The 22,147-nt window shown below is 39.0% G+C and overlaps 1 protein-coding gene across 10 annotated transcripts in view; it reads left to right on the forward strand.

The window, feature by feature from the left end:
• Positions 1-22,147, forward strand: part of LOC144720325 (myotubularin-related protein 5-like) — a 96,799-nt gene that overhangs the window by 12,616 nt on the left and 62,036 nt on the right. For 8 of the 10 annotated variants that reach the window (XM_078596995.1, XM_078597000.1, XM_078597001.1 and 5 more), the window contains exons 3-4: positions 14,882-15,019; positions 19,982-20,095. In XM_078596995.1, the coding sequence (XP_078453121.1) occupies positions 14,882-15,019; positions 19,982-20,095 (252 nt within the window). The remainder of the gene's footprint in view (positions 1-14,881; positions 15,020-19,981; positions 20,096-22,147) is intronic. The other 2 variants (XM_078596997.1, XM_078596999.1) reach the window with 1 other exon arrangement.

A 22,147-nucleotide genomic window follows, 5' to 3' on the forward strand; every position in this document is an offset into this window, starting at 1 on the left:
TGTTAGTGTTGCCGAGTACAGTGCGCTAACCACTACCACCACTGCTCCACCATTGGAACTCTTACATGGTCATAAATAATTGACTAATTTCTATGCTTTAGAATTCTATACTTTAAATGTACAATTTTGTGCCACCAATTAATAAAAACTTTGCTGATTGTTCATAAAAAAACTAAAACCTAAGCATGCACACGTGGTTAATGTATGTTTATATGATGTGTGCAGTTTGTGGCGTATCTCATTCTCATTTCACTTTTAGTGTAGCAACTATTGCCCAGGGTTATCTGACCGAGAAAGGCCAAAGAAATCTCATCTTATTTTTTCTAAACTGCAACACAACATAATTGACACATCTTTTTCTAAATACATAAATCATGTTTTTGGTGGCTTTGGTGGTTGATAATTTGTGATAGATTTTTGCATGTTGAAATTAAATTATGCCTTCTTGTACAATCAGGGTGGTTAAAATTGAGCAGTAATTAATTACGACACGAACTTAACAAGTGTGATATATCATCGGACAATATTCAGTGTCGCTCCTACAATGTTTGACAAAACAGTATTTTGAGAAATATTTGTAATATTTGGCCAATACAGTTTTGGAAATTTGTTTAAATTCCTCTCCCAGAGTTACTTTGTAAAAACCTTGCCATTACATATGTCATGTAATTTACTTTATTGTGCAAATATTGTTTCATGTTAATGGATAATAATGTTTATCTTCGGTTATATATGAACATTGTGGCTTACATGCGCCGAAATATATTTAACTATATTAATGCTGTCTAAGTTTGAGTGTTATTACGTGTACATCATTTGCTCTTTGTAGGGATTGGGTTGTTGTTACATGTTTGCCTTCTTAATCATTTTGAATGCTTCCGAACCTCCACCATGACTATATAAACTGACATTCCAATCCCATGGACAATTTAAATGTCAAAATACATGTGTAGAAGCTTATAAGCTCTTGTGCAATGTCATGCCTAGTCCATCCTATAAATCGGAAATGAAAAGATGGCCAAAAGGAAGTCCTGACTGTGCTGAATTCTTGAGATTCCTATGTCCTCTGGTTGACACACCACTGAGTCAAAAAAGCAAAAAAAAAATTAATTGTTTCCGGCACATTAAATAAACCAACCGTTGCAACTGAACATACCATTGTAATCTTTCTACCCAGCTACACAAAATCTACATGCATTTCCAAGAGATTATCTAAACCATAGTCTGTATTTTTTTACAAGGGCGACATTTTTTCAAAGTTTGTATGAAAACTGTCAGTGGTGGCTCTTGGTATAGTAGACGAACATCGCTGAAATGAATTACTGTTTATAGAAGTTGTTACTGCAGTTTATAAACAGTATTCGGCAAATAACCTAACTAGTGTCTGTAATTCCTTAAACTTAATGGGATACATTTTGGAATTCACAAATAATGCTTTTTTAAAATATGGGACAGGACAACTGATAATGTTAGCAAGGTACAGTATACGCACTGGCTTATAATTATAGGAACGTATTTCCATGACATGTTTTGAATACAATTTTTTATGTTAAGCATTGTTAGATTTTCTTTACTGCAAGATTATGTTACTTTAAACTATGCCAGGCATGCCTGCTACAGGATTGAGCAAAGAAGGAAATACAGACAAAAACGACGCATGTCTTCAAATATTTTATTCCCCCGGTGCACAGCTTACACAGAGGCGTGTGTGTCAAGTCTCCATTGTGTACGTGCCGGTTTGCACTAACATGCCTCGACAGTCACGCCAGCTCTGGCCGAGCAAAAATGTGCAAGTTGTGCTTGGAGCACATAACGAGCTGAGGTTTTGAAATAAAAAAGTATTCCTTGCGTCAAGATGCATAACCTAACAGAAAACAATTGCGTGACCTATTATGATACTGTACCAATTGGCAATCACATTACTTAAATATGGCAGTGTAAAGCATTAACGTGTCACCTTTAAGCTGTGTAAAGAAGCACTGTGTAATTTTCTGGAACTGTAACTATTTGAGTATAACCCCCCTCCATTTTGTATTTTCATTACCGAAGGTGATGTGCAGCGCATTATGCTAAATGTCGCGTCCATACAACATTTTGCAGGAAAAAAAATCATAAAATTATTGCACTGACATTCCACATGGATAGAAATAGTATTTTTTTCACCATTGTTTCAGCATAAAAAAGAACTATCACGAATAAGAAGAAAGTGAAACTAGCAGGGACACGTGCATGCCCACCATTCATGATATGTCTGGACGTGCAGTGGTCCTAAATCTTGAAGGTGAACAATTTCTGTTATAAGATACGTTACTAAGTGCTGATTAATTGTCTCCTGGGATAATTGCTTGAAATCATGCTTTACAAATTATCTTAGGCATTTCGATTTAAAGGCATGTCACATTGGAAAGTGGTTTCTTTGCATAGCGCATGGAGATAACTCCAATCATATTACAGTGCAGCCATGTGCTAGAATTGAAAATGTGATGCTTAATACAGAAAATATAGGGCATGTTTGAAAATTAAAGGGCATATTGGGATACCTGGTTTGACATTAAGCATGCTTTCATTTGCATCAAGATAATATTGAATTATTGTCCTCAAGAAAGCGAAACTTAAAATACGATAACAAGAAATTCAACATAGTCATAAGTTTTTTTTCTCCGGATAAATAGTAAAACCTTCAAATGCTTCTGTGACCATTTGAGTTGTCCTATCAGTGTTGCAATGAAGTAAATATATTTTGAGATTTAGTACCCTATTCTAAAGCAGAATAGAAGTGAAAAAGATAACCCGAGTACAGTACTTTGTACACGATGCTAGTTTAGTAATGAATTAAGAATGCGTGTGGTCACACCATAAGGCAGCTCGTCCACTGCAGATGACCCAACTCCGATCACATTTAATGGACACGATTACTTATGAAACCCAGTAAAGTGGTTTACACGCCGCTTCATCTGTCTGAGGTTAAAACGGTGTACGTGCACATATTCACGTGCACCAATTCGCGCATGCTCTGGCACTACAATTTGCCGCTGGAATGAACTGTATTTAAGAAAGTTTGAACTCGGGCAACGATGCATCACCACTCTGAAAGACTTGCTCTGTCTTTGCCGCGGTGTCATCGTGGCACCGCATAAGAGGGGCGATTAAAAGCTTAAATATCTCTCAGAAATGATTATTTTCACACACTTTTTTTCACGTGTGTATCAGAGTTGCTATAAATGAAGTAATGTTTAAAGTAAATTAAAATTTTATTGCATTAACTTATTTATTACATGCTTTTTTTCAAATATGGTCCAATATAAAATAAAGATCCAAAAATAACAATGTACACCATTAATATTCAACGAGTGGAAGGTTCAATTTGAATGTAGGACATGTAATTCATTGCTGTGTTTCTTTAACTTTAGGTTAATGTGGTTATACCTTTGAAAACGTTTATTGGTATCGAATGACTGTGCGATGTTTAATCTGTATAATGGTCATAAAACAGGAAATGTGAACCCCTCATGTCGTGTTGTTAACGTCCTCAGCTGGCGTTCAGGCATGCCCATTGACTAGGCTGGTAGGAATAGCAGCTGGTGAAACATTCCTCCAGTGCACAGGCGGCTGCTGGGAGCCCATCATTACCTCTAAAGTGTGACACAGTTGTTCCATCCACGCTTGCTCCCTTCCTCTATCCCCCCCCCCGTGCCCAACACATTCCTCAGCTCATTTCCTATTATCCTGCACCCACAAACAGTCACTTAGTCCAATCGTTGGTCTTGGGCAGGGTGTTCTTTGTGCCCAAATGGATGTCACTTGCAGGTGTGGTTGGTCTGTCCCTTGAGTGCATAAGGAGGGACACATTTTAGAATTTTATGCACGTTTTTGGAAATATTGCATTGTAACAGGTTTCACTGGCGATTTATCTGCACTGACCAGTTTATTGCTTTGACCTGCTGTCATGGACCACTCGTTGCTTTTATGTGGGCACATTCTCACTGACCGCAATGTAATTTTATAGGTAACTTTACACATTCGCGTGGATATGTACCTTTGCACATACTTGTAGTAATTTATATTGACAGGGTCCATTGAACCTTGTTATGTCAGGTCATTCTTTGCCAGATGAATGGCCTCATTAACCATCTTGTACATTATTATATATCCGTTGTTTGTATAAACAATTACTCGTTTTAACTCGATGGTATATTCTTAATCACTTACTGCTTTAGCAGGTTGGAGTGGTGGCACAATGGTTAGCACACTGCGCTATAAATTTGGCAACTTGAGTTTGATTCCCAGCCTTAGTTATGTGAACTGGTGCTGTTCCCCCACCCTCAGCAATTTGCACAGACCAGCATGTTGAAGTATGGTCAGACAACCCCCATGACCAAAATGTGTTGGCTCACTTTCATCCAGCAGTGGATTGATAAAGGGCAGTACATTTTTTATTATTTGCTGCTTAAACAATATTGGGATGGGTATTGACTTTACTGCACATTATGTACAAAGATTAGCGAGTTTCATTATCAAGTCCTGAGGTCGTTTGAGACGAGTGGATTGTCTTTGTTTATGACTTAGATTGCACGAGGTTTTCTAAGTATGTTTCAAAGTGCAAAGCGAGCAGAAATTGTGCTCGTTTACAGGAAGCACTTGTAAACAATGGCCAGCTGTACGGTGCTTTAACTTCAGCAATGTGGCACCGAGCACAAAGTGGGTGATGTATTGATGAGTGACCCTTGACTGGAAGTTGCTGCCTAAATTAAATATGAAAGGCCGAGTCAAGGCAGAGCTCCCAGTTTTAGGTTTTGCAGCGGGCGGCCGGCCGGCCTGCCAGACATGATGCCGCTGGAGCAGCTCTTTGCCCCGTGGGCTCGATATTGGCAGTGTCTGTGCCTCCTGCTGAGTATGGGGAGCCAGGAAAGCTTACGGGCAACCGCTTAAGTGTGGCTGTGCAGGCATCGACACGATAAGCTGGGGCGTGCACAATCAGCTTTAAACCATCTGTTGGCTACAGAAATAGGGGTTGGCAATGCGAGCAAGCTGCATTGCAGTGTCTGGCTTGCATCTACCCGTACAGGCCGTCTGTATAGCACACGAGGAATGACGGTGTTGGAAAGTGAATGTCTTCCAAGAGAATCAACAGAAAAATGTTTGTGTAATCTTAAGGCATGAATGAAACTAGTGTAGCTTTCCACCGTGAATTTTCTTGTAAATATGGCTTATTCTGTGGTATCGAGTTTTCCCTAAACAAATTGTCTTTTATCCACAATTTGGTGCAAATTTTTTCTTTTTATCCCCAAGTTATTTGCGGATTTCCATGGATAAGGAATATGAGGAATGCTCTCATTCATGAATTTACTTTTACGTAAACAGCGCCCCCCACTTCAACACAGGTAAGATGAGTTCTGTAGTTTGTCATCATTGAAACTGATCAATGTAAGGGTAAAGTGAAGGAATTCCAAAACAAAACCTGGCTTTGTGAAGATGCAACACCAAAAACCCTTTCATTCTTCATCTCACATTGATTATCCGGCTGGTATTGTTTACATATGTAACACATGTAGTCTTCTAAAATTGCCCTATAAATTATTCTTCAGTTATTGCAGGTGTGTTAATTGTGTGTCTTATTTAAACGCATTGTCTTTCTGTGTGCCATTGGTGATTGAATCCCCTCGCAGCTGGTGGTACCTATTGGTACCCTATTTAGTGCATTCCCTGACGTGCATATGGAAAGTGAGTTCACTATTGTAACAACAAACTCTGCAATTACAGTATCACATGGACATTTCGCTGAAGGCTAAGTAAGCACCCTCTGCAGTTAATTTAGACTGGCCTGGTTCTATTTAACCTTCATTCATGAGACAATGACTATACATTCTTCAGGCTTAAAAAAATAGGACTTGAGCTGATGGGACATTTCCTTTTGCTCCCATGCTTGTAGTAATGAGCATGTATATGAATAATTGACGTGGAATCCCAGAAATGCAGAATTTTTTTCGTATTCCCCTCCCAATCTTTCATGCCCCACCTAAACCAGTCCCTGCTGTAATCCACACTGATTATTTGCAGGCTGTATTACAGCCCCCGTGATCGTCTCATTCTTCTGTTAATCTTTGAGTTCACGTGTTTATTTTTTTATTTGCTTGCATCTCACTTTTTTTTTAGGAAGCCTGTTAAAACAATAAAACACAATGTTCGGTCGCTGCACTGGATGGATGCCTCTTCTTTTTAAATATTTTTGCCACATGCAAAAATAATCTTCACTTTTTTTCTCTCTAATTTTAGCCACGTTCCAAAATGTTGTTTTATTTATGTCATTGAGTGCCTCATGACCAGTATTTCATTTTTTCTTGTTATGCACAGCCATGCTGTGCATAATCCTGAGTGTATGCTTTTTATATACATTATCGTATACAATCCGAAGCTAATGATTTGCACATGTAAGTGAGTAACCACTTTTTGTTTAAACTTGGTTAGCAGCAGAGGCTATAACAATTTTTACTGATGCGTGTCTGACAGGATGTTTTGGAACTGCTTTGTATTTTAGTATAATTTCGATAAAACCTTTACTACTTGACCAATGTTTTATTTGAAAATGGCAGCACAGTTAATTTGCCAGTCATGTGTACATTTTATTATTTTGAATACAATTTGTAAATCATAACAGAAGGTTTTGTGTTCACTCTATTGCTTCATGAATGTATAAAGAGTGTACACACACGAATGCCTCGCCGAACGTGGGGGTTATGTTCCTAAAAAATGCCATGTTGGGGGGACATCAATGTTTGACTAATAATAGACCTTATGGGAAATATTGTGTTTTCCTTCATGGGTCCAAAATGATCACACCCCCTCCCTCTGTTTAACTAATTCTATGTGATTTTCCCCCACTTGGTATCACATAAAAATAAAAACGGACACATGGTACGCGTAGATAGAATAACGTAAGATATGTTACTATATCGACTGAAATAAAAACAAGTGAAATAAATATTTGTTTTACCTATTGCGAATGATTATGGTGATGATTATATCATCCTCCATCTTTGTTGAGCTTATAATTCCGTGTGATTTCCCCCGCATGTTGTCACAAAAAACACAACATATATGGTAAATAAAATAAAATTGGACTTAAAATGAAGTTAAAACAAAGTTTAATAGTTTTTTCCTTTTACTTACGGCCAATGATGATGAAGGTGAAGATGATGTTGGTGGGGGTTTTGGGAGGAGGGGTCTTAGAGGGTTGAGTGAGACCGCATAAGTGTTGGCGTGGGAAGATGGTGAGGAGATATTGATCCGTGGCATTTCGAGCACTGTACAAGCGGACTGCGCGTCACGTGGACGCAGAGATGAGAATCTTCGCAGCGTCAAACCGCGTATAGCCGAAACGTCTTCCCCCTTGTTCAGTAAGTAAACTGCGTATAGTCGAAACATCACCCCCGTGTGCAATAGCCAAAACACGCGTTTGATAAAGCCGCGTTGGGTAAGGCATGACTTTTATAATCGGCCCGAATGCACCTGATCTCATCAGGCCTTGCACGCTAAGCAGTGATGACGTTGGATAGCGCTTGTTCGGGTGACCACTTGTACAGCCAGGTTGTCATAGGGCTTGGGGCTACGTGGGGGGCAGCAGAGGGCAGTGCAGCAAAAATAAATAGTTGTACAGTATTCTCCTATGCCCCCCCATCTATCCTTGCCTTCGCAAAACCGCACCCACCAGGGTGGCGAACTATGGTTGAATGACTCGCATGGCCTGCAAAGTTGTGGGAAGGCCCTTATTGAGCTGTGAAATGACAAAAAGGCCGTACATGTGCAATCAGTACCATGTGACATACCGTTTATTGTATTTTTCCTTATGTCTGTGGCATTTGACATGTATCAATGCTGGAGGCGATTTCTGTCATATAAAAATCTTACGGTTAATAGCACTGCTGGCGAAGTGACATGCAATATGCAGCAAGTGCACAGGAAACGGTATGTACCAACATTCTGGAACATTTCGGACGCTTGGACTACTTCTCACCACTGCCATTTAATAAAGTAACAACACAAAGCTAATCAAGCTTAGTTCATGCGGAAGTTCTCAAGTTTAAAAAAATATACTCACAATTGGGAAAACCCATCATGATTATATATGATATCTTTAAAACTTTTTTTTTATTAACCAACCATGAGATACATTTTAAAGATATTAAGTATAACGTTGAACATTTTCAAAGTAATGTCATTGTCACATGGAGGTATTATCGTATATTGACATTCACAGACCTCAGATTTTTTTGTTTTACTTTCATCCTAAGTTATATTACCACCGGCTAATGTGAGAATATTTGCAAGTCTGCCACATGTGCTTACAATTATCCTGGTTAAATGCCTTTTTTTTTAGCATCCATGAAGCTTGCATGGGGCTGTCTAGATGAACAACATTTGTTGCATTTTTATTGGTGTTAGCAATCTGAAACACTGCATGCCATATGTTGGAAAACAACACATTGAAGCTATTATTTCAAGCATGCTGCCAAATCCATTTTCGTAGCCCTCATGAGTAGAAGTGACCCTAAAGATGATCAATATATAAATTCATTACACTCTTTTCCAACATTTTTACGTTTGTGCAGTCATACCATATTTATCCAACTATGTCGCGTGCATGCTAATCGTCACAAGTTAGGGGACATTAAATTCCTGATTCTATTATTTAACAATATATTATGCTTTCAATTATTAGTGTAAGCAATTGAACATTTCAATTCAATTATATTAAAGATAATTGAGATGGCTGCTATAGGTGCCCGACCTCAGTGTTTAAATAATTGAAAAAACCATGACTAGCACGCATAAGCTATTGTGTTAAGAATGACATGAAAACAGACTTAATAAATGGAATGTTTGTTTCCGCTGAACTAAAGCTGTATTTTGCAAAGTCTAATTTTCCTTCTGTCACATGAGCTGTGAGGTGGGGCTTTTATTATATCTTTAAGTTTTTTGTAGCTTGGGATTAAGGAAGAACATTCAAGAACATGATGTTGTTCTGTCATAGCTTTTATGTACCACAATTCATGCAAACGTATTTAGAAGTTTTATAAAAAAACATGCAGATTTTTAACAGGATGTATCAGCCATCTAAAGGCACAAACAGGACATAAACTACCCCACGTATGGCTAAACCTGGCATCGAACCGTGGCTTTGGTTCCACCACAGTGTGACACTAATAGAAAAGTTGGCATTAGAAAACAATAACGTTTCACCAGTTACTTTTTCATTGATATACTGTATTTGAATAAATTCCACAAAAGTACAACTTGACAACTAATAAATAAATAAGTGTTCAAGTGAAAAAACAATTTCTCTTTCTGGCATAACTGCTTTGTGTACAAGGCTGGGATATCAATGTTTTGTTAAGATGCAGCTGGGATTTGGAGCATCCTGTTCATTTAACAATGAAATGAATGCCCGTTTTTTCTAATTTCACTCTTGAAATGCTAATTTAGTGGAGTGAGTAAGAAACCACTGACTTTCATATTTAACAGTCAAGGAGCTTTGGACAAGTATAATCTCGATATTACATTGTCAGACAAGGTCAAATTGTTTCGTGGTTTTTACAAATAATTTCGGTGCTTGTTTTTTTTACGAAGGATCATTTAGCATATAGCAGTATCATGGCAAGCTGTGTGCCTGGAGTAAATGTTAATTACAAGTTTTAAGCATATATTAGCAGAACCATCAGGAGGGCAAATGAGGATTAACCCGAACACCACCCCAATTAGCCTAATGTGTCAACTCTCAGGGCTGATGTCACAACACATCACGTGTGTGGCCAACACAACTGATTAACCAGTGTTTTTGTGTGCTATGTTGCTTGTTGGAGCAGAATTAATTAAAATAATCCATACTTAAAAGTATCGTGGTGATATCAGAGTCGAACATCTATTGCCAAGCGCAAGGAACTCAAGGTGTTGCGATGGTCACTTTCAGATTTCATCTTTTGGCGTTATTAAGTGGAAGATGATGGTGCTTTATTTGAGGCATTGTGCAAATTAAGGACTCGGAGCATTTTCTGATTGAGTGCTTGTTGTAAATGGCTCGTATCGTGCTATAATGAGAGCTATTATCGAATTTCTGTTACAGCTTGCTTGAATCATTTTAGAAACTGCATGTGATAAAGCATTCTGATATATGATAGGCTGCCAGCCCCTTCAGTAGAGCCCCATAGTTTAGGCTCCTCGGAACTGAAACAGACTTAAATGCATTGCTTTTCCTGAAATGGGATGCTTTTTGCCAGTTATTGGGAATGTGCCCATTATTGCTTTAGCACACATGCACAAATCCCCATTCGCTCATTGTTTATTGCATTGCAAATAATGAAATAAATGTTTTGATGGGTAGTTGGACAAAGTTAATGCTTTTAAAGATGCTCAAAAACTACAGGGTTACTCAAAGATTGTTCAAGTTGGCATCTTTGTTTTTCGCCTAAAACGGAAATGTTTTTGTTGACAAGTGTTAATATCTAGCGCTTGACCTTGAGTTATGTTGAACAATTATAATACTCAATGCCAATTTATTATAATCAAATGTCAATTAAAGGTAAGTTGTCATTTGTGGCTGAAGCAAGATTGCTAATGTTAAACAATCTAATTCAAGAGGCAGGAACATGTCTTCTAATTATAAGCAACATTCAAATTCCTAGAGAAGCAAAACTATTATATGTTTAACATGAACAAATAAGTAGCATTGTAATATAGAGTGCAGTAAAAGTGAGATGCACAGTAATTAGGAAAACAGAACAAGCTGTCTGAACTACAAAAACATGATCTAGGAAATGATAGATATGGAAAAGGATGAAAAATACCAAACAAATGCTAAAACATACAGGACTCTGTTAAAACCACGAGGAAAAGAATAATAATATAAATCGGGAGAACAACAAAAGGGGGATTGAAGATGACATGAATAGTGGGATAATGAAAGCATAATTGACGTTTATGATCGGTATATCACATACGGTAGCCCCTAGAGAGCAAGGTGGAACCATTAAACACGATGATGAAACTAGTGGAAGAAATTAATGCTGATCTCTAGCAAAAAACAATCTGACCTCGTCAAAAAATATTCTCAGATGAGGAGGAAGATGTTCCAGATGTCAAACTTTAAGTAACCACGACAGCTCGCTTTATGAAAATGGAAAACATTTCTGGACCAGATGGAATAACTGTGATCATTATCAAAGACGCGGAATAAGCTGTTAAAACAAATGTAATCGACCTATTAAAATGTTTACACAAGACATAACTTAATTCTGCAATGATGCTTCACTCTTTATTTTTTTCTATAAGGGATATGAAAATTATTTAAATGTATTATTAGACCTGTTGATCTCTTATTGCAGGTTTATATATTAATGAAGATCATATAGAACTGAATTATAGACAATTTAGAGGTTCAAGGAAGTGTATGAATTAGCCGGCTGGAATTTAAGACATGCTTTCCCACCATAGACCACATACACTATCAAATCATGTTTCTAGAAAATACAAATGAATGTTAGATGCCACTATGCCTATATTTTGAAGATGATTAGGCATTTGATCCAGTGTAAACTGATGTAGTCATCCGAGCTGTCAATAACCGTGGTCTTAATAAAATACGTATATAAATTAACAATATTTGATGAAGATGGAATATTCCACTGAGATTTCTTGAAGAAAGGAGTGAAGAGACAGGGGGGTGCTGATAGGGGTGCCACGGTGGCGAGATGTTAATTACTTTGCCTAGTATACAGGAGGTCATAGGTTTGATCTTTACCCTGATGCCTGTATATTTGGAGTTTGCATGTTCTCTCCGTGATGGCATAGATTTTTCTCTGGGTCTTCCGGTTTCCCCCCTCCAAATGTAGAAACACGTGTTTAGAGTATTTGGTTGCTATAACTTTCCACATGATAAGCCACTTCGTTTTGCTTCCGAAAAGCAGCTATATAGGGCCTTACCTGGTAAGATAAAAATGGGTAATTAGTAGTTGATAGGTAAAATTTTACTGGGAGGGAGGCCTTCAGCCTTCACTGGCAGTGGTTCATTGCATACCGATGAAGCATCCTGGCTGTGCCGGGGAGGGGTTATACCCTGGGATTTGTGAACCAGGTGACAAGTGTTCAGCCACAGTAGTGGCAGCCCTCCAGAAGAACATATCACATCGGATGTGTTCAACAGATGCCTGTCACTTAGGAACATAGAGACGGTGCCCCCAGTGCAAGAGGGCCATGGGTTCTCCTCTCAGTACTTCCCGATCTCAAAGCCTTCGGGGGCTTTTGCGTAATGTTATAACCTTGGCATTCAAAATGTGAGCACCATGAAATGTCAATATCGAAACGCTGGGGTGTACATGGACGGTGGTTAGGCCGGGCGATAAGTTTGTGCCGATTTACTTGAAGGATGTCTACCGTAACATTCCAATAGCGCCCTCCCTGAGGAGATCCTTCGGCTAGACGTAGGTCAGCACTTTCTGTTTCAGGTGCTTCCCCTCAGCCTGTCAACAACTCCAAGGGTGGTAATTAAGGTGCTGGTGGTCCTAGTGGTAGCCTCTCCTCTCATGTAAGGCACAATTTTTGTGAATTGCAATGCCCCCCCCCTCCACCAAAGCATCCTCTATTAAACTGAAGATGTGCGTAGCAGTGCATGATACAATCTTGAGAGGAAATGCCCTACACGGATCCTAACCTGGAAAACCACATTTGGATTACAAGTGGCTGCGAAAACTTGCGTTTTAATCTGTCAAAGTTTGTGCCAATTATTAATTAAATTTTTAGGCAGAAATTATGTTTACAATGTGTCCTCCCCTTGTGCCAAAGCTGTACTCAAATGTTCGAAATTGTATTTTTTTCCTAAAAGTTTGTATGAACGTTATTTTTTGTGATAGGTGTGATTGTAGCGTGTAGGCGTGTAGTCACGCTCTGCAGGCACACCTATGAATGAATTCCACCTTAACTCACCATGACCACGGAGAACCCAAGCGTCACGGCTGACATTTTCCATATTTTTTCACCCATGTCGGAGTAATAACCACAAACAAAAAAAACTTCCAAGGCAACCGTGCATAATAAGGTCACAGTGTAGTGTATTATCCGCAGGAAAAGATAGAATTGTATTTGTGGTTTAGATATCTGCACTTGCTTCCGTATTCAAAAGGGTTCACTTAGCTTGGTGGGGTGCAGGTGACGTGTTACTGCAGTGGCCCTTTCCTTGAGTGACATTCTTTTTCTTCTTTAATGTCAACCTGGCGATGATGCATCGATTTCGGCTGTGTTGCTGCATGCAATAATGGTGAGATACTAATGGCCAAGGGAGTGGCGCGCGACACCACCACCGCATGCTTCGTGCATGTCATAATATATTTTGACCATTTGTGTCGAGCAGCAGTCATTGAATGCCCATCCGTTGTCGTCAATGGCATTTGTTTAAACAGTGCTTAGTGTATGTCAAATTAAACCAAAGTGACTGGCAAAGTTTCAGTGATCTTCAGGCACAACCTGGAACAATAGCCAGTCATCCGGTGCTTGAAGTATAAAAAATACATTGTAGAGCATGTACACTAAACTAATTCTCCCATTGCAGCCAAAACCAAAAGCTGCTATGTGTTGAAAACATTATCTCAAACAAAAGCAGTGTCAAGCAGATTTGTTTCAAGTGGGACTTCAAAATATTTAAATCATCATGGTGATGAATGATATAAGGAAGAGAATTCTAAATGTAGGACAAAACAGTGCAAAGCACTCTGATTTTTAGGGAATATTTTTAAACAGTTCATTATAAATAACCTCTCGTTACTGATCTAACATTTATATGGTGCAGATGTTGTTGTGGTAAACGTTCTCATTGCGGCATTAAGTTATAACTTCACACGATTGCTTTAGACAAATCATTCAAGTGGCGTTATTTATCAAGTTCTTAGAGGTACAAATCTGAAATGATCTAAATTGAAACGAATGTTTTTAGTAACCTGTGACCTGAATGAATTGGTCTAATTTGTATACTGAGTGTAATGCAAACAAATAATAAGTTTCCAGTTGGTGAACATTGTTCGTTAGTCATTGGGTTTGAGCTGCTGCTTCGAGTGTTTTCATCTTAATTCTGCTGGACAATTGTAATTAATTTATCGAGGAAAGCCTGACTTTGTGTCAAGACTGTTTTCAGGAGGTTCTGCATTGTGATGTTTTGCAAGAGGAATGTTTATCATGCATAATAAGAAAGTAATTGATACAAATGTCAATGCCATCGGTTGTTCAATCCTTAAATTTTGATTGTTTATCACAGATGCAAGGCTTGTCTTGGGAGCCGTTGAACATCTTGTTTGTTTAATAGCAACACCTGTCCGTAGCAGTTCCTTAATGAGCACAAAAGGATACTGCTTTTAAATGAGCCAGCCAGCAGGTTTACATTGGTGTAGGCTGTGCTGGGTAAACACAACCATCTGCCTTCTTTGGGAATGGCACTTTGTTGCCCACTGGAGACTGCTTGCTCTTTTTTGTGCCAACCAGCACATGTACACTTAAAGGCACTGTAGTAAAGGTATCATCTGCTATGCCTGTACCAGTTTTCATTGAAGCCCTACAGTTTTGGTTGCCTACTAGAGTACAATCTTCCATGTGGGATTACGTTTTGTTGAAAGAAATCTTGTAGGTGAATGAATTACAGTATATTTCACAATATTCTGGGTATCTAAAGTAGAGCTTGGAATTGCATGCATTCGATTGACCTCCATGGTTTCTCCTAGCACTGACCACTTGAATTTACATACTACGACAATTGATCATGCTGCGGTGTCTTGATTAACTAAAGTGCTATGCATATTGTCTAATCCTCATTCTCGATGGCCCCAACCCAACCCCCGGCCATTCGCAGTTCTGCCAGCCGAGCGGGTGGAAGCTGTCAAACGAGTGGAAGCAGCCCACGTTTTTTGTGGCGGTGCTCACGGACATCGAGTCAGACCGACACTTCTGCGCCTGCCTCACCTTCTACGAGCCCGAAGATGAGACGCAGGTTTGACAGCATCCACTCCAATCGACATTTTATGTAATTTGACAGCTGCACCGTTTTTTGGTTGTTTTAGCAGCGATTCATGCAATGGCTGTTATCTTATCCCAAGCAAGTTATTATAATTATTTTCACATGCTTGGAAAGACATTTCTCGGGAAATAAGGGTGATGTGTCATACTTTTTCAGAAACCGTGGTATAAAGCAGGAAGGATCGGACAATATTTCATTGTTTTTTTGAACAGCACACTTAGGAAAGAGGGGGCCCTGTTTGTCTCCATGATTAATCATTATGCCTTTGTCAAAATGCTGATAAAATGTACAACCTTAACAAAATACAGATTGCTTGAAACTTCTACAAATACAAATTGGTATCAAGGGCAACATTAACTTCTGCCAATGCTTGTTTTCAACATAATACGCCCAGCTCTCACGGATAGCTGATTAATTACTAAGCGCTTATGTGTGACAATAATTTGTGTGTATTTGCAAAAACTTGTATTAATATTGGATTTAACATTTCAATAATCATCTGTCAAAAGCACTGGTTACGTAAGAAACATTTTTAGACGAAAAACACATTGAACAATTCAATGTTTTGTTATTTTCATGACCTTATTTCCAAGAGGAATCGGGCAACTTTTTATTTTTTTGACGGCACGGAATAAAAATGCGGATTTGAGTGGGTTGGAGCGGATTGTGTACATCGTTTCGAAAGCTGAACTCGATAATGAAAAGCAACATATACCGATGTATCTGAAGAAGAGAGCTTTTAAATGGAGTGTTACATGTTATGACATACCGATCAGAAACATGGATACTAAAGAAGAGGATGGACCAAAAGCTCATAAGTGCACAAAGGAGCGTGGAGAGATACACTGAGTGGCAGAAAGTAACACGTGCATTAGAAAACATACTCCGCTTGAAGACATAATTTTGACTGTGGGGCATGACATGTGTCTGCAAGGAATGATGGCCGATGGGCAAGAATAACGGAATCAGAATCTTTATTTATCCTAGAGAAATCTGATGAACTGTGAAGCTCTTGTTCACAGAATCAGAATCTTTATCCTGGAGAAATGTTATGAGGTATGAAGCTCTTTTTCACAGATGTCCAGTAGGAACTGGTCAGAAAGTTACAACAACAAACAGTACGAAAAATTATCGGATTGCAAAGTATATGAAAGGAAAGCAGATCACTTAAAATAAATGTAAAATAGATGCAAGTATGTTCACTGAGTGGGAGCCAAAGGAATGAAAGTACCCAAGAGCTATGAGACGGCACGTGTGCAGCTGCTGGGTGCGTTTTGTGCATCGCAGGACCATGAGGGATGGTGGCGACTTGGGGAGACCTTGATATAGCGGTGGATTGATTATAATGGCTGAGGACGATTATGGAGGACGGAGAGCAGTGAACAATACAGATGATGATGCTGTGGTATGACTTTGCAAAATTTGGATACGTGAGAACGACAACAAAGTTAAATTTCGATTTAAAGCTTTCGTGACTGCAGGGATTCATCTTCTTGGTTCTTTCGGTCTTCACATGAGGACGGTTGCTTGCGTTGTGGCCGAAACGTCGTGAGAATTATTTTATTATGTTTTATTTTTATTATTTTATTACTTCCCTTTTACGTGACTTTACCGAAAGAACCAAGAAGACAACAAAGTTGTTGTAAAAAAATATATTTGTATTTTTTAAGGAAAAATTTGCTGTCTAATAATGCACATTGATGGCAGAAACTGTTTAATGTGGCCAGCCATAGGTTTTTGCTTTTACGCATGAAAATATTACTTCTCACATTCAAGCCCCTGTCCCCCAATAGTATACGGTTTTCTCATTTATAATCGTCTGTATATAAATAGGGAATATATATTGCACACATCTCTTGATTGGTAACTATTGACTTCAAGATGAAATTGGGAGCATGAGAATCCAAGTATAATGGACAAGTCTCGGAGATGTTTTACATTAATTATACAATGGACCTACTTGCCAGTAGCTTGTAGATGTACACGTACAGCCCCTCTCTGTCAATCCACAGCTGGATGAGGACTTACTCCGAGCTGTGGGGGTTACTTGACCATACTTCACCACCCTAGTCATTGCAGGGTGGTGAAGGCGAGTGGTATAGACGTTGGGGCACAGGACAGCAAAACAATGGATTTTACTGCACTGCCTTCTGCTCACAACATGTCCCTGCAGAAGCCTGCAACACCTGTTTTTGTGCATGGTGGTCATCCAACCAAACACTGTTCAGGCCCAACCATGCTTGGCTTCCGAAATCTGACGAAATAGGGCACATTCCAGTTGATTTGATCAAAGGCCCAATAGCTTGTACTGCATAAAAGCCACCGTTTTTGGTATTTTTTGACTCGGTGGGAGAAAGGAGAAACCCGTGTAAGTATGTGTTCTGTGAAACCACCTAGGTACCATTTCTTAGTAAACAAGTTGCCACTTGGCACAGGTACCTCCTTGGCTGGCAATAAACTGGTAGTACCAGTTAGTGGTTGCTTAAGTCCTTTATTCTGTGTTGTATGTAAATTGAGCTCCCCTTTACCCACTGTTTCCTTGAGTAGATGAGTTCATCTGTCCGTGTGATTTGGAGGCTGTGTTTACTGCTGAAATCTGTAAAGCAGCTCATTGCTCTTGACCTAACCCCATCCGATTGCATTCACAATGAGCGATTACTAGGCACTTGAAGTAAAGCCTTGCGAAATCACTAATTAGCAAACCACGTTTTCCTTTGGCCCTATAAATGGCCTTTGGCTTCAAATGCCAGTAATCAACTCTGGATGGGGAAATAATTTGCGTGTTGACACGTATAAAGAGACCCTTGCATTGACAGAAGTGACCGAACTTGCTCAAATTAGAAACACCATTTTATCGTGTTCACTCTTGTACCAAATTAGTGCGATTAAGACGTTGCTATTGATCGAAAACTATTTTTTGCAGGCTGCTAAAAAGTGATAGGTGCTTCATGTGGCCATAGTCCGTATGAAATTGTTACGGGTCATAGGTTCGTCATCGCTGTAATGAACTAATAAATAATGCAGCGCGATAACTCTGTCATTTATGTGTTTGTCTTGTAAAGGCAAATTTAATAACTGGAATGCTTGCACATGAGCTAGATGGGGGCCTTTGTTGTTGACTTGCGACAGGCCACCTTGTGCCTAACCACTGAAATACTGTGTTTGATTTTGAGCATGATTCTAGTGTATCAGTAAGAATGTTGGGCCATACAAGAAAACCATCCATTTGGTGAAATTGTGTCTTATGGTGACCGTATTAGTAGAACGGAATTTCTTACATTCAGCTGCTATTTTATGCTCTTAATAATTTGTACAATGAGCCTTTTGTCAATGCATTGCCCTTACATAACATCACCATCCGTCATGTAACATTTTTACACCTTCCAGATCTGCAGGGTCGCCACTAAATTCCTCAAGTAAATTTCTTTACCTTGACCTACATCGCACAGCCGAGTAATCAGAGAGGTATTGGCTCTTAACTAAACTTTTTATTTACCAGGTAAGGCACACTGAGCTTTATAGCTCAACGAAGTGGCGTATCAACGTGTGAAAATTTATAGCAGCGAAATAATCTTAACGCATGTTTCTAAATGTGGAGGAAAAAAACCGGAAGACCTGTAGAAAAATCTATGTGACCGTGGGGAGAAGATGCAAACTCCAAATATATAGGCATCAGGGTCAGGATCGAACCCACAACCTTCTGTATACCAGGCAATATACTTAATATCCTGCCACCGCGGCACCTATTTCTGGCCTACATTTCTACATTCAGTTGTATATTTTGTCACAACTTGTGCAGTATTTTGTCTTCTTTTGCTTTTCTATTGCTCCATTTTAACCTTTAATCCACAAACAACTTTTATCTGCCTGAATTCCATTTTCTGGAAGAGCAAGAGACACATTTAATTGACAGTGAAATTGCATCTTATGGTTTTAGGTTGGAGTTGTCTTCTGGATGTAAGAGGAATGTTTGAAGGCTCGTCGATCTATTGTTGAATCGTGCTTGTTTATGGATGGACACGCGCTGCTTGGATGGCTGTGCCTGCGGAGCGGAAGGGCATGGAGAACGGATGAGATCACGGGTGCTTCCTGCTGCCGCAGGGGTATTAAAGGGTTAACGTGAAGCAAAACAAACACGGGAGCGATGGAAGGGCAGGGATGAGCATCAGAAACATTAGAAAGTGAAGGAGGAGTGCAAAGCCATTTCAGAAGAGACACTCTCAACAAATGCCCACTGAACATGTGTTAATGGATGGAATAAGACTTTCAAGGCTAACTAATGGTTCCGAAGTGTTGGAGGGAGAGACAGCGAAGAAAACAAGCAAATACGTACGGGTGGATGGAGTCGGCAAAAACTGTTGAAAACAGGAGGTGTAATTTGCTGCAAGCTCTCTATATAACTTAAAGCAGATTTTCATGGAGGAATTTCATGCACACAAACACGCAGTAGTTATCGGCTGTATCCTTAATTCCCTGTACACGGCTTGATGATAAAATGGGTTAAAGATGATGATTGGGCCAATAATGAAGACCACCTGTGGTACGTAGTTTCACATTCCATTTTATTTTCGTCAACTCCCTATGTGTTTGTCATTGGTATGTTGCTATGTTTGTACTTCCCATTAAGTGAATGAAGGGACATGGTGTTTAGATTAGGGAAATGGAGGGGGTGGGAATAAAAAAAAGCAAACTCTGATATCAAGAGCCCGTTTCCCATTTTTGAATGAAAAACAGATGAAGAGGACTGAGGTGCCAAGCAAAAGGGTCATGTGACTGACTGCTGGTGGATTTTAATGTTTATTCAAAGTGTAAATAAAAATGTTACATTTAGAATTAGGAAACGTGTTTCTTTTTCAGTGTTTCCATCCTGTTAAATAGCGTTATCTTGGTCGGTTCAAAACATGCAAAAAAAAACCGTTTATCTTTTGTTTTCAGCAGAAAGAGAGTCAGAGCGATGGGGAAGGAGAAGATGAGTCTCATCACATGCAGAGGTTTGCGCCAAAAAGCCTGGTCCTTGTCTCCCGACTCGATTACACAGAGATCTACCGGGTAAGTGGAATAATTACCGTTGTTTGCTAAGTAATTTTGTCTCGGTGTAAAGAATGTATTAAGTGAGTTCTGCACAGTGTGATTGTGTGATTTTGTGTGTTGAGCTCCCCCTTGCCCCCTTCAGAAGGCTAAGTTTGGTGAAAATCTATAATATTCTCTTCTGAGAAATGAATATTCAGCAGTTGGTATGCTGGCCGTGTGTTTGCTTTTAAATATGATCACATGCAAAAGTAAAATGTAAAGACAATTACGTGGGATATTGGAAAGACTTTTTTTTTTACAAAATTCCATTCCTTTACTTAATGCCATATGCTTTCACTTATGACTTTAAGTTAAAGCTAAGAGAAATGACATTCCATATAATGACCTTTAAAGCCACTTCTAAAATTGATTTCGCTATTAATGTATTTCATAATAACTTTTTTAATGTACAAATAATTGTCACGTTTTTGTAAACGTTTCTGATCAAGAAACTTTTAAATTGTTATTGGTTGATGTGCTGCCAGCCGGAGGACAAAAGAACAATCTCTCCTTGCACTTACCGTGCCACTGTGATTTCTGGGCAAACTGCGTTTAAGAGTATTACACTGCCAGTTAGTAATCGGCTTTGCTGCATGCTTACCGCCAGATAATGTAAAATAGTGCTGATTGCAGAAAAAAGGGTGAATGTGTTACAGTAGTTTCTTTGCTCAATGAAAGTGATTAAAGTGTAACTGGCTTAACAAAAATGTCACCGTTAGGTCATGGTTAAATGCCTCATGCTTGTTGGATTTTATAATAATAGTGCTATAATGGTGTAGGTTATGGTGCTCATAAATGTCTTTCATAGGTAAATGTCAAACATTTTAATGCCGAACCTCAATTGTTGATTTTTTTACATATGATTATAGACTTTACATTCCTGAGGCCTATTGGGTAGAGCTGATTTGCAGGGGTGTTATTTGGCTTCTTTAGCATGCTTTTGTTGCATTGTACCATGTACCTTGAGCCAACTCAACCTGACTAACGAGCTATTCCATCTCCCAACTCTCCAGGAATTGACTATTCAACCACCAGCAGCATGGAAATAATGAGAACAGTACAGGGTTAGTGTGTTCTTCCCTGGAGGGCAAGGATAGGTCATGGTTAAATAGTGAAGTCAAGCTAGCTCAGAGGAGAGATGGCTTTAGGATGCCCAAACTTTTGTTGTCAATGTAGGGCTCGAGCCTCATCTCCCATAAACAGAGTTGAGTTCACAAAGGGGTCCAGCAGCATATAGATGCAGTACAACCCCTATTAACGACGGTAATTGGTTCCATGAAACCGGTCGTTGATGTGATCGTTAAGCGAGTATAGGAAATGTTGAAGGTTTAATTCATTCCGATAGCATCGAAAGTGACCCTTTTTCACCCAAACAACGTACTTGATAATATTTAAACAATGGATGTTAAAACAAAGATACTAACAACATTGGAAAAGCATAATATTAAAAGAAACAATGGCCGTTAAGCAAACAAATTGGGCTCTATGGAGACACTACGCGACTATACACTACACTATACACTACACATTGGGCTCTAGGGAGGCCCGTCAAGCGATTAGTCATTAGCAGGGGTGCTCGTTTAGAGGGGTTTCTACTGTAATTAGATTATATTCATATTAGCAAGGCTGTAGGAATTCTGTGCTATGACTAGAATTCCCAAGATCATTGGTAACGCAATCTGATATGCAATTGACAATTACTCCATACATAGTTTATAACCAATGATTGTGACGGTTTTTTTGGATTACAAAAAAATCACTACACAAGCAATGAAACCCATTTCTACCAATTAATTGCTGTAGTTTAATGGGACTGCATGGGATTCTTTGAAACAAAAGTATGTTCTGAATTCCTTTTCTAGTCTGGATAGGATGTCCCTAGGAACATTGTCAAAACATTGAGTACCACGTATTTAGCAGCTAAACTTGTTATTGTTCCTTATGCTTTCGTTGTTAATTTTGTTTAGATATATTAAAAAAGTGTTTCAAGTAGTTTAACCAAATTTGCAACAGTTTGACTTGAGAAAAGTG

Source organism: Lampetra planeri, chromosome 8, assembly GCF_965212315.1.
Source record: "Lampetra planeri chromosome 8, kcLamPlan1.2.h2, whole genome shotgun sequence".
Lineage (NCBI taxonomy): Eukaryota > Metazoa > Chordata > Hyperoartia > Petromyzontiformes > Petromyzontidae > Lampetra > Lampetra planeri.